Source organism: Lycium ferocissimum, chromosome 2 (genome assembly GCF_029784015.1).
Source record: "Lycium ferocissimum isolate CSIRO_LF1 chromosome 2, AGI_CSIRO_Lferr_CH_V1, whole genome shotgun sequence".
NCBI lineage: Eukaryota > Viridiplantae > Streptophyta > Magnoliopsida > Solanales > Solanaceae > Lycium > Lycium ferocissimum.
In genome coordinates, this window is record NC_081343.1 from 29,992,695 (window position 1) to 30,009,314 (window position 16,620).

Consider the following 16,620-nt stretch of genomic DNA (forward strand, 5'->3'; position numbering starts at 1 on the left):
AAGTTAGAGTCATTATACGTTATAGGATCATTTGCGGACATATCAAAGCAATCCGGTTCCGTCTAAGAAAGTTACGGACATTTTTCAACATAAAAATCCTTTTGGAGCAAAACTCTTTTACAACATTTGAAATCCAATCATACAAAAGACGTAAGGTCCATAATTCTACTACATTAAGAATGCCAACATTAAGAAGCAAATAAGAATCGTAAACATGCTCGGAACTTAAGAATGGAGTTAATCCCAAGGCACATATCATGTCATATCTTACTTACGTCTAAGACATGCCAAAAGAAGGAAGGAGTAAGCTTTACATACCTTGTCCGCTCCCTAAGCTAATCCAAACTAAGTCTCGGCTTCCCAAAATCTACAACAACATCATTAAATACTAACATTAGCTACGTGCACTTAGGAATTCAATCCCAGTAGGCACTTAATTCTACGAAATTTGGGCAAAGATTTCCCCGTTTATATGCCTAGCCCGAATTCTCAATTCAAGAACCAACAACATCAACAACAATACCAATAGTATTAACATCATTTCCAATACCGACGTATGGCATAAAACAGCCCGCACACTGTTTTTCTAAATTTCTCAACCAACCAAATTTGCGATATAACTATTTAATAATTTTATTTCCGTAAAGGAGTCGGAATTCATATGAACAACATCAATAACAACAGCCTTCACATTTTACAAGTTAAATACATTTATTTTCATCCAAAATTCTCTTCAAATCTCCTTCCATAATTCACAACACCAACAAACGAATTTATCGGCTATTCCCTCCGTGCTAATCCGTTAAAATTCTAAATAAACTCGTTAACAATGAAAAGGAACCGTATTCATACCTTAAGCATGCAGCCCCCACGTTATCACTCTTCTCCTTGGTTGATTTTTAGCTCAAATTGAAGACAACGCAGCGTACAACACTTTTCTCTTCATGGGCTTCGGAATTCGGGGCTCAGAATTCGGTCAAAATTGGTTTTTCTTCTCTCCAAGGCTCTTCTCTCTCTCTTTCCAGAATTTTCTGGTGTTCTTGGTCTGAAAAATGAGAGGAAAGGGCTGAAATTTCACTTAAATAGGCATGGGTCATGGGCCTAACCCGATTGGGCCCGGTTTGGGCCTAGCCCACTGACCTTTCCGTCTTAAAACGTCCATATCTCCTTATCCCGATGTCACCTGTGGGCCCACGACCTATGGTTGGAAATATAATTCAATTATCTACAACTTCTATCTTTGGTGTTTTTCCAAATTCCAAACTTATAATACCGTTTCTGGCCCTCGAAATCAGATCACCCGAAAACGTTACTTAAAAATATTTGTTTGGAGGACTTCCACTTTGATTTGGCTCAAGGGTCCTTCTTGAGTTATGTTTAACTTCACATATGTGATTCATATAAATTGTCGCATGTCCCAAAAAAAAATCTCAATGTGTGGGCCCCACCTCAGCTTGCGAATAATCCGACGTACAAAAATACGAAATATAATACTGTCAACGTGAGTTTAAATTATGAAGCAACAACATGATTGTCAATTTTTAAGCACGTTAATAAGGACCTTCCAATTGGTTGGAATACTAGAAGAAAATATTTTTTTTTTTTATCACTATTTTTGGGCTTCAATTTTTTTGACCACCATGGCCGAATGGCCTTCTTTCTTTTCTCTCCAAGTTTCTTGAATTTTCTAAGGGTGAGAATGATGAAGATGATTTAATTAGTCATCTTCTAATCACATATATAAAACATCCATGTGGCCCATGGCCCACACCCATGTGGCCGGCCACTTGGCCATTTTTTTATTTCATGGATTTTAACTTTCCAATATTCACTTTTAACCCCAAATTTTTCCTTAATATTCCATGCCATTAAAATCATAAGCAACTTATGTCTTAAAACAAAGTCGTAGTTAAAAGTCTCTACTTGGTTTTTCGCCTCCCGGAATAGTCTTGTCCTTAACTTATCATGGTTAACTCGTTGTGAAGTCGAATCTAATGTGAATTATGTCACACTCCTACATCAAGAAACAAATAGCTTGTGAAGTCGAATCAAACGTGAATTATGCCCTTCGAGATCTGAATTTTTAGGAACAAGTAGCGTGTGATTTCATCACTCCTACATCAAGAAACAAATATTTTTTCGAAAATGCGCCACATGCTCGCTCGCAAAGGATGCAATACGGTCGATGTGTCACTAATGATGGAATACGGTTACGTTGTCGCTACTGGTGGAATACGGTTGCTGTGCCGCTAATGAGGGAGTACAGCCGCTGTGTCGCTAAATTATAGAATACGATCGTCATAGCGCCAATGGAACGAAGCTTCTTGGTTCGATATGGATCAGTGCCTGCGTTGCTAAATGCACGGAGCTTCTTAGTTCTATACGGATCGACCCCTACGGTGCTAACTGCACGAAGTTTTTTGGTTCTATATGGATCGATGCGTGTAGTGCTAATTGCAAGGAGCTTCTTGGTTCTATACGGATCGACGCCCACGGTGCTAACTATACAAAGTTTTTGGTTCTACACGGATTGACGCCAATGGTACTAAGCTTTAGATTGGCATGACAGACATCAGGGGAAGCACAACAATCTGGTTCGACATGGTAGATATTGGTGCTAATAGCATGAAGTTTTGTGTTATAGCCCGTATTTTGTACGTTTGAAAATTTCAAAGTCGACGTGAAAAGTTAAGGGCGAGACCATTTTCAAAAATTTTTAATGTACGAGTTGTCATGAATATTACTTATGACCATTATTAGTATGGAAATATTGAGAAAGGTTAAGGGTAAAAAGAGAAAATTCGCAAAATGGCCCATCGTAATATTGTGAAAGTCAAGGGGCAAAATGGTAATTTCACTAAAAGTTCAAGAAAACTCTTGAAGGGCCAAAACTTACATAAGAAGACACTTGGTCCTCTTTATTAATTTTCAAGAAAAAGGATGGAAATGATGACAAATAAGTCATCTTTTGTTAAAAGAATTTCAAGAAAAGAAGAAGAAAAGAAAGATCAAGAAAAAAGAAGAAAATTCTAGAAAGGGAGAAGGGGGACATGTGACCATACTTGAGGGACTTAAGTGTTAATACATAAAAGTGGTGGAGGATGTATATATATATGAAGTCATCTTTTTAATTCAACAAATTTGGAGGAAGAAAGAACAAAAAAGGAAGAGAGCATGAAAGCATGGGGTTCGGCCAACCCCATGGAAATTTGGCCATGAGAAATCTTGTTCCAAAAATTATTTTCTTGTGGTATTCCTACAAATTCAAGGGTTCTCTACAACGTGGTGTAATTGTTTCGGAAGATAGGTCACTCGTTTCATCGTTTCCGCACTTTGGTCAAGTGAAGGAGTTGAAGAAGAAAGGTAAGGATTAACCTTCTTTACTATGTGTTAAGAATGATTTATGCATGATTGGAGTGTATTAAAATGAATGGAATACATAGAAAATGTGTGTATGCATGGTGGCCGTGTGTGTTGCGTTATGTGGGCATGATGAACCAATGTTTATTTAGTATGTTGATTGTTGTTGTAATGGATTTTATGAAGAAATGGATGGGAATTCATGGAAAACATATATGTATGTATGGTGTGGCCGTATGGAGGTGGTGGTGTGGATATGATGAATTGAGTCTAATTGATATTCTAGTTGTTGTAATTGTGGATTTCATGATGAAAATGAAGGTTGGATGACTTGTAATGAAGTTGTATTCATTATTGGATTGTTGAAGAAATAATGTGGCACTAGTATGTTTTCTTATAATGGTATGAATGAAGTTGTTAATGAATGATGAATGGTTATGCATGTCGTAGTAGGAAGAAATGAATGAAATTTATGAAGTCTTGCATGTTGAAAGTTGAGCCGTGTAGATGTTGATGTTATAGCCGAATATGGACTGATTTTAGGACTTAATGTTAGAATATATTTGGAGATGCTATTGTTGGTTTTGTTGTTGATATTGTGGCCGAGTTCCATTCTCGGGTTGTTGTTGTTGAATTGGGCCGAGTTAGAATCTCGGGGATGGCGCATTACGGGGAAATCTTTGCCAAATTTTGGTAGACAAGTGTTACTTTGAGAATTTACTTCTAGATGCTCAAGTTAACATTTGGTAAATATGACCAAATTGTAGATGTTGGCGAAATTGGAACTTGAATTTGGAGGAGCGTAAGAAGCGGAAAAAGGTATGTAAGGTTTCACCTTCCTTCTTTGGCATGTCTTAGACATAATAGGCTTGAATACGCGCCTCGGGGATGATTCCATTCCTAGAAATCCGAACTTGAAATTTCCCCTTTTTCATTCAATAGAATTGAATTAAGTTTGGTGTGTTTTATCGAAATAATTGTTTAAACATCTCTAACTTGCCCAAATGGAACCGAGTGACCCTTAGACCTTCATAAGTGACTCCATGAAGCCTAACGTACGTAAATTGTGTACGCCACCTCAGCTGACTCGAGGTGGGCCCACTATTCCCGAATTCTCTCTTATTGCTCCGTTTGGTTTATTTTCGTACTATAACTAAAGGAAACTTTTGGTTATCATTCCGACTACTAAATAATAATTGTTTTAACTAATCCCTCGATTCCAAGGCATGATTTTCTTCCTAAAAGTTCATAAATGTTTTCCAAAATATTCATTCTTCTCCAAATCCAAGTTGTACGATTTTGAAAGTTTTTATGACTAAAACAACGACTATGATTCTATGATGACAATGATGATGTCAGATATGAGAAAATGTCTATGACACGACATGATATGATACGGTATGATATGTTCTACGTTCTCTTAATGATTATTCTCCGTTGATAGTCTCGCCTTATGATTATCATTCCTTCAAGGTGAGACATGACGATCATGATTATTTCATAATGTGATCGGAGGTTTCCGACCTTACGTCACTCCGATGAATACATGACCTTCTTTGGGCTCTCATGCATGCCATACCTGTATATGTACATGGGGTGGGGGGAAGGGAAACATGTATATGTGGGGAATGGGAAGGGAAACATGTTTCATTGCCACTGATCGGTGGCTTATCATCCCGACGCGGGATTTATGGGCGAGCCGGAGTATTTCGGCGCAATGTGGGCGAGCCGACCTGTTCGGCGCCATGATACCATATGACCAGACAAGCATGCATGGCATCCGCCCCCAGGGGCACTCATATGCACAGGTTACTCTGCTATCCTATGATATGTTCTATGTCTCCATGCAGTTATTGTTCATATGTACAGGTTATTCCTTTACCTCACGATATGATATCCTGTTATTATTCATGCTTGTATCTCTTACTATGTTGCTATTCCTGCCTTACATACTCAGTACATAGCTCGTACTGACCCCTCTTCTTCGGGGGCTGCGTTTCATGCCGCGCAGGTGCACCCAGATGATGCGAAGCTAGCATAGAAGATGTTTCAGCGAAGTTGGCGAGCTCCGTTTGTCTGGAGTGTAGCCCAGTCAGCGTGCTATGCCATGATGTCTTGTTCGAAGTTAGAGACTTTGCAGACAGAGTCGTGGGTATTGGGAGTCAGTCATCGGTGGCTCGTCGGTCGATGTGTCCTTATATTTTGTGTTGATTTCACATAGCTTGATTTTTGTTTTTTCAAAAAAATTTAATAGCCTTACTATGTTTTCCACTTCTTATTGATGTAGAAGTTTAAAGAGGTTACGTATGTAATATAAGTCAGCGGGTTCGCTCGGCTCCGTACATGGGGTCGGGTGCCCATCACACCCTCGTAAAGTCGGGGTGTGACATTTTGATTAGCAGCCAAATTCGATCTCGAACATCCATCTCCATATCTCTGAAAATAAAACCACGAAAAAGAATAAAAAGAAGTCAGCAAAATCAACTGGAAGGAGAACAAAAGGGGTCTGCGTACTAACTTCAACCAAAGATTTGTGTAAAGTCTAAATTCCGAATATTTAGGACTTTAAAGTCCATTAAATTTTAACTTGTATAAAACCCTTTCTTGACTCCGTATAATTTTTCTTTGCTAAATTTCCTATTAAAACTACTTTAAAGAATTTAAAAGAAGATAGTGAAAGAAGCAATCAATTCACCAGCGTTTTGTAGCACGAAGAAAACTACAAATATAAAGCCCCCGAATTTTTCTAAAACTACCATAAATCTTTTAAGTATTTTTTTATGAGTCATATTCCTTAATTTTAGCATCTAAGACATTTCCTTGCTCAAGTTAATTTTAATAAGAGTACATATTATTTCTTATGGAATTGTTAAACAATAATACTCTTAACAGCCTTCCATTCAGCCAAAGCCACCGCACCGATAGCCCATATTCTCTAACCGAATCAGTGGTGTAATTGCTTTTGGTGCATGATCGTAATTTCAAGTTTTATCGTATTCTAATTCATCTAGAGTTACGTCAATAAATTGGATCAACACTCGACATCTTAAATAATTTACACTTTTATTTTATAACGCCAACATAATTTTTTGACAAAGATATTTATGTGATATTTAAAATAATTAATGCTCCTTGAGATAAGGACGAGCGCATCGCGTGTACACTAAGCTAGTATTTATATTGGGATGATTTGGGAGGTGACCACGAGATTTGGACGTGTCAGCGTATTTTGAAACATAAAATTGTCTTCGTGAACCATGATCGCGGTGGTTAGGCATGAATCAAGAAAGCATGGGTCAGCTAGGGTTCGTAATTGAAAGCTCAAATACCGCAAAAGCAGAGTTTATCAAAGATCGCGGAGTCCTAGCTAACTCATTCTGCGATTGCGTAGTATCGGGCCACAAAAGCTAAGTTCTGGTTCAGGACCGAACTTCGCGATCACGAGGTTGTTCTCATGGAAGCAGAAGCTTGTCCCAGTAGTACGTCTACAAAAACGAAGATCATATCAGTAGAGGTGGCAAAATGGGTAAAAAATATGGTTATCCGCCCAATCCAACCCATTTTAGATGGGTCGGATATCCAACCCATTTCAAATGGGTCCAATATGAGTCAACCCATATTATCCACTTAAAATATGAGTAACTTAATGGGTAAAATGGATAAAACTCACAACATATAGGGTGTGTTTGGTATGATGGAAAATGTTTTCCTAGAAAATGATTTCTTGGAAAATAAGTGATATTCCTACTTATTTTCTTGTGTTTGGTTGGATGCGGAAAACATTTCCGGAAAAATATTTTCTAGTGTTTAGTTTGACGGAAATACCAATTTGACCCCCTAACCACACAAACCTTCATCCCCCAACTCACTAGCTCTCCCCTCCTACACCCCCACTCCAATTCCCACCCTGCATTTGAAAAAGATGCTACTTCCACAAAGTGACTATTTTTATAAGATAACCATATATGTGCATACCTTTGCAAGGGACCCAAAAAAGTGACTATGTTTGTAAACTAGCCAATTTTTAAAAGTGACACAAAATGGCTATTTTTGTAAATTGACCATTTTTGAAAAGTCACATAAAGATGGCTATTTTTGCAAAAAATGTATTTTTTGCAAAATGTCCGAAAATGCAAATATGAAAAAATAGCAACTTTTTGGTCATTTTTCAAAAATGGCCACATTACAAAAGTAGCCATTTTTCTGTCACTTTTTTAAAAAATGGCTACCTTACAAAAGTGGCTGCTATCTTAGAAAGGACACATGGAAAAAATGGTTATTTTAATACTTTCACAAAGTGGCTATTTTTATAAGATAACCAAATATGTGTATACCTCTGCAAGTGATCTTTTTCTAAAACAACCAAAAAAATGACTACTTTGCACTTTGACGACAATCCAAAAAAGTGACTATGTTTGTAAACTAGCCATTTTTTAAAAGTGGCACAAAAATGGCTATTTTTGTAAATTGATCATTTTTTAAAGGTGACATCAAATGACTATTTTTGCAAAAATATATTCTTGCAAAACAACCGAAAATGCAAATTTGCAAAAATAGCAACTTTTTTGGTCATTTTTCAAAAAAAGGCCACTTTACAAAAGTATCCATTTTTGTCACTTTTAGAAAAATGGCTACTTTACATAAGTGGCCACTATCTCAGAAAGGCTACGTTGCAAAAATGATTATTTTAATACCCCCCCCCCCCCAGCATCCCTACCCCTCTCGAGTTTTCTACTTCATATATTTTATTTTTCTTTTATAAAATTTTTGTAAAAATAAAAAAATTGTGTGGTTAAATTTGGTGTGGGATGGATGGTAGGGTGGGGGCACAATGGGGCGGGTGGGGGTAAGAATGTTTTTTTCATTTTTTATAATTTCTTATAAAAGTAAAACAAGATATATCAAATAGACGAGTTGGGAGGGGGTGGGTGAGTATTTTCCAGAAAAGGTTTTTTGGAGGTCGGAGGTCGTGTCATTGGAATGTTTCGAAGTTTTATTCTTCGACAAACGCTGAGGCGCAACTATGTACTACGGATTGGATTTGTGGACAAGAAGGTAAATTAATCTTCCCCATATTAGTTACATGAAGCCAACATCTTTTAAGTAGCTTGGGATAATATGGATATCCACATTATCCGTTGGGTAACCCATTTTTTATCCGTGTTAAATATGGGTGGGTCGGGTAATTGATCCGTTTTTTGTTAACCCATTTTCAACCCGACCCATATCCGACGCGACCCGCCCGTTTGCCACCCCATTCATATGTATCGCCCTCTAAAGTATTAGCACCAATAAGAATCATCCCTTGTCGAACTCTCTAAACAATTTTAAGGCGGCAAAATATCATCGCTTGACCTTACATTTTGATTTCACCATTAACTTCTTAAAAAGTATGTTTTTTGTTTGGAAAGTAAATGTTTGGCAAGACACGCTCAAGTTCGACGGGAGGCACCGTCTATGTATTTGGGCCCAATCATTTGAACTTCATAATGGCAAATTATTTAAGCTGCATCTCTAAATAGACTCCAAAGATCTATAGATTTTTAAGGAAAGGGAACCCATTCATCAAGAGTTACAAAATTGACAAGACCAAGAAAAAAGTGAAGCTCCCTCAAAAGTTGCAGTTAGAGCATCGTAACCAAACTATAGTTCTCTCTCATCACTATTGAAAGGAAGATAGGTAAAAAGTTTGTATTAGCGATCAAACGATAATTGAGACCTTGGAAAGTAGAATGTGAAAATGAATTTTTGGGGTAGTCTACTCTTAACAGTTCTATTAATACCCATTTAATGGATTTTAACACAAGTACATCAGGTGTTATTTTATTGATGAAAGCATCGATATATCTACTTTTCTTTTGTAGCAGAATTTGATCCTCGAAACTGCACTTTGCAAGCTACTACTATCAAAGAAAGAAACAACAAAAAGAGACTAAGACGACCATCTCGTGACCAAGAAAGAGTACACACATCAATACTAGCTATGCTTGCATACTGGTCGCAGATTAGACAGCTAACATAAAGAACCAACTGTCTGTACGTTGATGGAAACGGATATAAGGTTCCTTACTGTTCTCCGTTTCTTCCTTTCGTTTTTCCTTCTTTTGTCTCTTCGCCTGTAAGAGAAAAAAGATGCCAAGAGGTCAAAAACAATATCCAAGAAACTTTAACAGTAGGTGGAGTCTAATAAATCAGAAACTTCCGTCAAATCTTACCTTCATGAGATTTATGAATTATGTGATACAATGGTGTAAAATATCAAAGCTGCTTGTTTTGACATCAATAAACGTTTGCAAAGATGAAACAAGGAGGAAAACAAAACTACGTCTCCGGGCATAAGGACCAGAATGAATGAGCAGGCGAACTCAACCTACAGCTGGACAATTTGTCACCAAAACAACTTAAATATTATGTACTCTGGCTGTCAAAATGCCAAATCATGTATTTGCTTGTATTCATCCACAAAGTGTACATCAAGCCCTTCCTTGACATTAGGAGCAAGTTCATCAAAATCTCTTCGATTAGCTGAAGGGAAGATAATAGTTTTCACACCACTTCGCCGTGCTGCTATGGCCTTCTCCTTGACCTATTATTGAACCAAAAAAGTAAGCACTTCACAAGATGAACTCAACGTTGGCAGGGTCGCAATTATGTTCCAAATGCTACTAAACACTATAGTTGATACAGCTTTGAAACTCTCATGAATCCTTTTAATGATGGTCAAAATGAATAGACCACTCTTATTATGCTTACACACGACACAGGAAAATAATAAAGCATAAACACCATAAAAGATAAAATCATCGAAAATTAGAAAGCACATTAAGGAAAGGTGTAAGAATTGTAAACATACCCCTCCGATAGGAAGAATTTTTCCAGTTAGCGTGACTTCCCCAGTCATTGCCAGATCCTTTTTAACAGGCTTTTTCATGGCAAGAGATAACAAGGACGTTATCATAGTACAACCAGCACTAGGGCCATCCTTAGGGGTAGCACCTGCAGGAACATGAAGATGAAGCTTACTATTTGCAAAGAACTGGTTATCAGGCTCCTTTTCCTGCAAAATGATCCTGGCAACTGTATGGGCAATTTGGGCACTTTCTTTCATTACGTCGCCTAGTTGTCCTGTTACATTGAGAGCCCCTTTTCCTTCTCCTTGCTCCACCATAGACGTTTCTATATAGAGTGTTGAGCCACCCATTGAAGTCCAAGCAAGACCCATCACAACTCCAGCTGGGGTCCGATCGTATATGCGCTCAGCATGGAAAACAGGTTTGCCTACATAATCAGCTAGGTTTGGTGAGTCCACGACCACTTTATCTATTGTTTTACTTGCTTCACTTTCTGTAGCTTTCTCAGTTTCCTGAGAATCCTGTTAAGATCACAACCACCGTAACCAAAATTCAGTTGGATAATTAAACATAGATTATGTAAACTTCCAAGTATAAATCACACAATATCAGGAAAATATAAGGACGTTATTCACTAGCAGCTTAATTTGTAGAACTCTACATTTTCTTCCTTCAGTACAAGCAAATATGAGGGGAAAAATAACATCAAACACATCAAAGTGTATGCGTATGCGCGGAAAAATAACATCAAACACATCAAAGTGCGTGCGCGTGTTTTATATTAGAACAATTGAGTTTAAGCAAGCCATTCAAACATTGTAGCCAACTTATTGAAACGAATTTGACTATCAAGTATAATTAGTCGGACTAAAGAAACCCCTCCATCCCCAAAGAATTTGCTTTTAAACCACTAATCTAATTACAATGTATGACATTAAATGCTAAGGCTTAATAATTCAAGACCATGATACCTTTTGTTCAATCTACACCTGAACTACTGTTGGTCCTAATTACCCCTCTGAATGTGATATTTTAATAGTCTTCACCCCCTGGACGACCTTAGTCCAAGGAGATGTGCTACCCTCTCTCCACATGGCATTTTATAATATTAATTTTTTACCTTTTTAAATTCATAAATTTTCTGAATCATTTTTTGAGACAAATTTCTAAAAAACATGTTTGGAACTCCATTATTTAAGCTAAATTTTTTTATTTGGATAAATATGATGGAGGTTCACCTAAGTCTCTTTTTACAGATTTAGCCCCAAAATAAAGAAATACACAGTTGAAAAAAATCGTCACCGCATCTAAACAAACATAACACAGTTGAAAAGTTCATTATTTGGCAAAAATAATAAAGCTTAGCAATTTCTTTCTACAGATCTCACCCAAAAAAGAAAATGTATGCAGTAGGCAAAAATAGTCGTTTGTCTCTAATAAGACATAAAAAGAAAATTTTACACTTAGAACTCCATTATTTTGGTTACAACCGTTTATGTGGCTAAAAATAATAGAATTCTAGTCAAGTATTTTTTACAAATTTGGACTGGAAGAAAAGAAATACACAGTTGGAACAAATAACCCTTGCACCTAAAGAAGAAATAAAAAAATATAAAGTTGAGGTAAAACATGTGTGGTATATTAAGTAAGAAGAAATGCACTGTTCGGAACAAATAAACTTTTGTATATGACTGGTTATTAACTGTGGAAAAATACCCCACTTGGAAGCTGATTTTCTACACTTTCACGCACCTAAAAGAGTGTCTGTGGAGACACTCTTTTCCATGTCAGCGTTTAGAAAGGGAATGAAGGCTATCAAAATACTAGGCTCAAGGGGGTAATCAGGACTAACAATAGTCCACGTGTACACCAACCAAAAGGTGTCAAGTTCAAGGGGGTCCCGAGCTATTAAGCCAAATGCAAATCATGCATAGATACCTTTTTAAGGATACCAGGCAGAATTAGTTGTACAAATGAATACCAAGTGCTTCCCTTGCTGGTTTGATGTTATATAATTGTCAGATAAGTGACTTCTTACATTCATCTGCTAAGCACATTTAATCAACATGACACAATAAAACAAGGTATAAAAAGACATATCTTCTGTGCATACAAGACTAACCTATTACACTGCATCTTGTATTTATATCTCAAGCATAGATAAAAGCACTCAAATACATTGTAACATACATAATTGCAACTGGCAAGAATCACCTGAAGTACAAAGTTTAATATCATATTTTTGCCTTTTACTATTTTCCGTTTACCTGTAAATGAATATCTTCATCGGTAGACTTCTGTGCTTCAGCTTCAGCAACATTTAAAGAGGACTTGTCATCATTGCTACCCTCTGCTGACTCAGCTCCAGCTTGAGTTTCTTCCTTAGACTTGATTTCGTCTGATAGATGGACAGATTCTGCTTTTACCTCATCTACCACCGCATTCTGAGGCTCAATCTCTCCATCTTTCCTAACAAGCTTTAAAGCTATCTGGAAAGCAAGAACAGGAAGTGCGAAGCATCAGAGCATGAAAATGATTTCCGAGTGTTCGTGTTGCATTTCATGAAATAACCTTCGCTTTTTTGAAAGTTCACTAGGCATGAAATTCAGACAATGTCATCTCAGATGTTTTAAGCAAAAGGGAGCAGGCCACAGAACCTTGCGATAGATCTTTTCAATCTGCTTCTGCAGATTGCGAACACCAGCTTCTCTGCAATAATTTTCTATTAAAGCAAGAAGAGCTGCATCAGTCACTTCAACCTGAAATAAAGAATTCATGAAGCCAATAGCATTAGCTTATTGCAAGCAATGCTTCAATGTAACTTGTGACATATATGAAAAACAGCATCAAGGCATCAATCAAAAGTCTTCCTAAAATCACATATGCTAACTGTCAGGATAATTATACATGTGGAAAGATAAAAATCAAACATCAACAATTCAGCCCTTTGAATTTTGCAGTGAATTACTAACATAATGTCTGCACACTTAATTCTCGAACTTGAGTTCACATTCTCTACATCTGAGAGACTACCACTCAGCATGTAAATAGCCTGAGAGAGAGGGAGAGGGAGAGAGGTGACATATACACGAGCTAAAACCATGGGCGGACCCACCTTAGGCGAAGGGTGGTCCAGTACACACCCTTCACCTGAAAATTACGCAGTGTACATAGGTTAAATGTTAGCTATTATGAGTATATATTTATTTTTGCACACCCTCAACACAAGTGAGAAGAAAATATGTACACTCTTCGCCAAATTTCCGCCACTAGCTCAAACGCTGCATCTTCTCCACTTGATTACCCATCAACTTGAACATTTTTACAGGAGTATCCGGAAGTTAGAATTTCCAGCAAAGTTATTCCCTAATCCTGTCTCTGTCTGCCATTGGATAAGCAAAAAGCTACTACTATGTCGTGAAAAGGTACAAAATTTGAACTGCTTTTATTCGCTCAGAAAAGTCGCGACTAACCAAGGTATCCATAAGCCCTCCCAGATATCAACTGATTAACTTCTGACGCCCATATTCAAAGTGGAAGATATCTTCTCTTTTCTTTTTTTTTTTCGGGGGGGGGGGGGGGGGGGGTGTGTGGGGGGGAATGTGTTCCGAAAAATGTCATTTACCTCAACTAAAGACCAAATTAGAGAGCTAAATATAAAGTTCCCCGAATTACATCAATTTCATCTTTAAGGCTGTGGGAGAATATATATGTACTTGCATCCTTTCAATTGCCTTATTAATCAATTAAACCCCACCCGGGAACCAATTAAGCACCATAAAACAGTTTTACGTCCACAGTCAAAAGCAAAAAACAGAGAAAATGGACAAAGTCTGTTGGGGCTCCAAGGGCAATATGGAATCAAACATAAGCCTTAACAAAGAAAAGTGCTAATGAAAACAATAAAACACACATATATAATACAACAAAAAATAACTTTAAGTTACAACAACTAAGCAAAATATGTGAAGTTAAACCATAGCAATCATGTTTAGAAATCAATTTAAGTTTCTGATTTAGATGCAAAAGACGAAGTTTTACGTTTCCTGCAGCTAGCTTTCTTATACTAAACTTTTAGTCGCTTGTTTTTAATCATCAAAAATTCATCTGCAACGTTTTCTAACAATTAATATATCAGGTTACCAACTATATTTGATGTTTAGTACTGCTTTCTCAAAGAAAGAGCCTGAGGGGAATGAGCTCACGTCTTAGCACCTAAGCACCTACATTAAAGTGCTACTTCAGCGATACAAAGCGCACAACTTGATTTTAACTAAATTTCAGGCTTAGGTTCGCCTCAGAATCAGCCTATAACAGCATTGCTGGTCCACAATTATAGATTAATACAAACATTGGTAACTCCTTAACACAAAAACACCACAGATCATAATCCTAGAGTTAACCATGACTTACAAGGTTAAAGGGTACATGGTCTCCTTATATGGACTTGGGAAATCCTCCCCTCATGAGCTAGCTTTTGGGGTTGAGTTAGGCCCAAGATCCATTCTCGACAGTAATTTTTGCCAAGTAAGCTTTTACTGGTAGTTTTATACTTTAGGTGAAAAAAAAAAAAAAAAAAGCTTGATAATTAATTCATATCCCCAGCCAAGTGTGGCACACTAGTTGTGTTAATGATGCACGAGCACATTGGGTAGCAAAGGCAGTCACAGTTTGGCTCGATCATGCAAACATTCCTCAAGAGAAAGCAATGCTTGAGAGGATATATACTGCAACATGGACTCTTTAGCTATTTATGTGAACTACCTAAGTACGTTTTGCAAGGGATAGTGAGGGGAAGAGATAGTATAAAATTTTATAATCCATTAGCATTGGAGGTAAGAATATTGCTAAAATGTATGAGGCTCGGAGATGAAAATGCATCACTGGATCAAACAGTATATTTTCCAGGAAATATTAAAGCATATGGCAAAACCTAGAAAAGAATTTACTATATCCATGTTAGCCATTTCTAAAGGGAAGAGTGCAGAGAGATTGATCCCCTGAACTTTTACAATCATATATTTTATTCCATAAACTTCTAATTGGATAAAGCTTTTCACATATTACTTTAAGAAGTTAAATTCTTGCCCAATCAAGTTGTGAACACTTTCCTGACAGACCTATGTCTGCTTCTGAGATTTCAAAATTGGAACCTAAAAATATGCACAAACTCCACCGACAAATGTGACATGTACAGGAGATAACCAGTGAGATGCAACTAGGGACGTTTCTTTGAGACATACCTGTTCAGGCTTGATCCCACATGTTTCACGAGTACTCTTTTCCAAATAATCCCGTGCTATGTGCATTTTCTCATCAGTTATGTAACCAGCGATTGAAATTACCTCCATTCTATCTAAAAGAGGATTAGGTATCATTTCTACGACATTGGCTGTGCAGACAAACAAAACCTGCAGCCACAAAAAGGAAAAATGAGTATCAACATCAGATTTCGCATTCGAAAAAGTAATAAACGTGTTGTTCCTCCTTAAAGTACAATGAAGTTGGTAACTGTATTAAACAAAGAGGATAGAAAACAAGGCTTGAAAGCCTTCAGGAACCTGAAGGCGTCAAAGCTCCGATTTGTTTTCCATTATTGGCAAGAAAAAGAATTTTACAATCATAATTATCCTTTGGACAAGTTCACTAAAACCTTGAGGTTGAATTTTATAAGTTCCATAAGGTTCATATATAACTCAACATCTATAATTCAAGGTTCTGATCTTGCCTCCCTGCCAATAACCAAGTCAGACCAAAAGTACAACCTAATTAACAGAAAGATGATTTCTTTTAACAATGCAATTTGGAAATATAACACAAATATTTACCATCACGAAAAGACATAGGAACAAACAGTAAATTATCACAGTCAAAAGATAAATACAAATGAATGCTACAAACAGTAAATTATCACAGTCAAAAGATAAATACAAATGAATGCTACCTTCTCAAAAAAAAAAAAAAATGAAATTGTATGCAAATATACCCATCCACCTTCTCTCTCTAGTCATTTTGTTGATTTTCTGATGTTTGTTAAGACAAAATGAAATACTACTACTCGGTGTAAAGTTGTCATAATTGAATTAAGGGACAAATCTTTACTCAACAGGTAAACTAACTGCTAAATACTCAAATGATGCTGCTCCAATTATCAAAAACTTCAAGCGGTATAAAACCATATCCCTCGTCAATAAAAACCTCAAAGATACTTTCAACAGACAGTAGGAAAGCTCAATGCATCAACCTTTCCTATTGAACGCTCACCGAGAACCCAATGCCAAAGAAACCTAGTTTTGGATCGAGTATCAAGAAAACAACATTCTACTTACACTAATAATAATACAGTCAGAGAGATAAAAACTGAGGTAGCAGAGACGTGAAATAAAATACTTCCAATAACCTTTCATTA

General features: G+C 36.9%; 1 protein-coding gene across 1 annotated transcript in view; it reads right to left on the reverse strand.

Annotated features, from left to right (window-relative positions):
* Window positions 1-9,088: 9,088 nt before the first annotated feature.
* LOC132034679 (lon protease homolog, mitochondrial-like) overlaps window positions 9,089-16,620 on the reverse strand; it is a 41,692-nt gene continuing 34,160 nt past the window's right edge. Inside the window, exons 16-21 of the mRNA XM_059425055.1 lie at window positions 15,455-15,622; window positions 12,869-12,970; window positions 12,479-12,700; window positions 10,214-10,732; window positions 9,576-9,946; window positions 9,089-9,476 (exon numbers count right to left, since the gene is read on the reverse strand). Of these exons, the coding sequence (XP_059281038.1) occupies window positions 9,785-9,946; window positions 10,214-10,732; window positions 12,479-12,700; window positions 12,869-12,970; window positions 15,455-15,622 (1,173 nt within the window). The 3' untranslated portion in view covers window positions 9,089-9,476; window positions 9,576-9,784. The remainder of the gene's footprint in view (window positions 9,477-9,575; window positions 9,947-10,213; window positions 10,733-12,478; window positions 12,701-12,868; window positions 12,971-15,454; window positions 15,623-16,620) is intronic.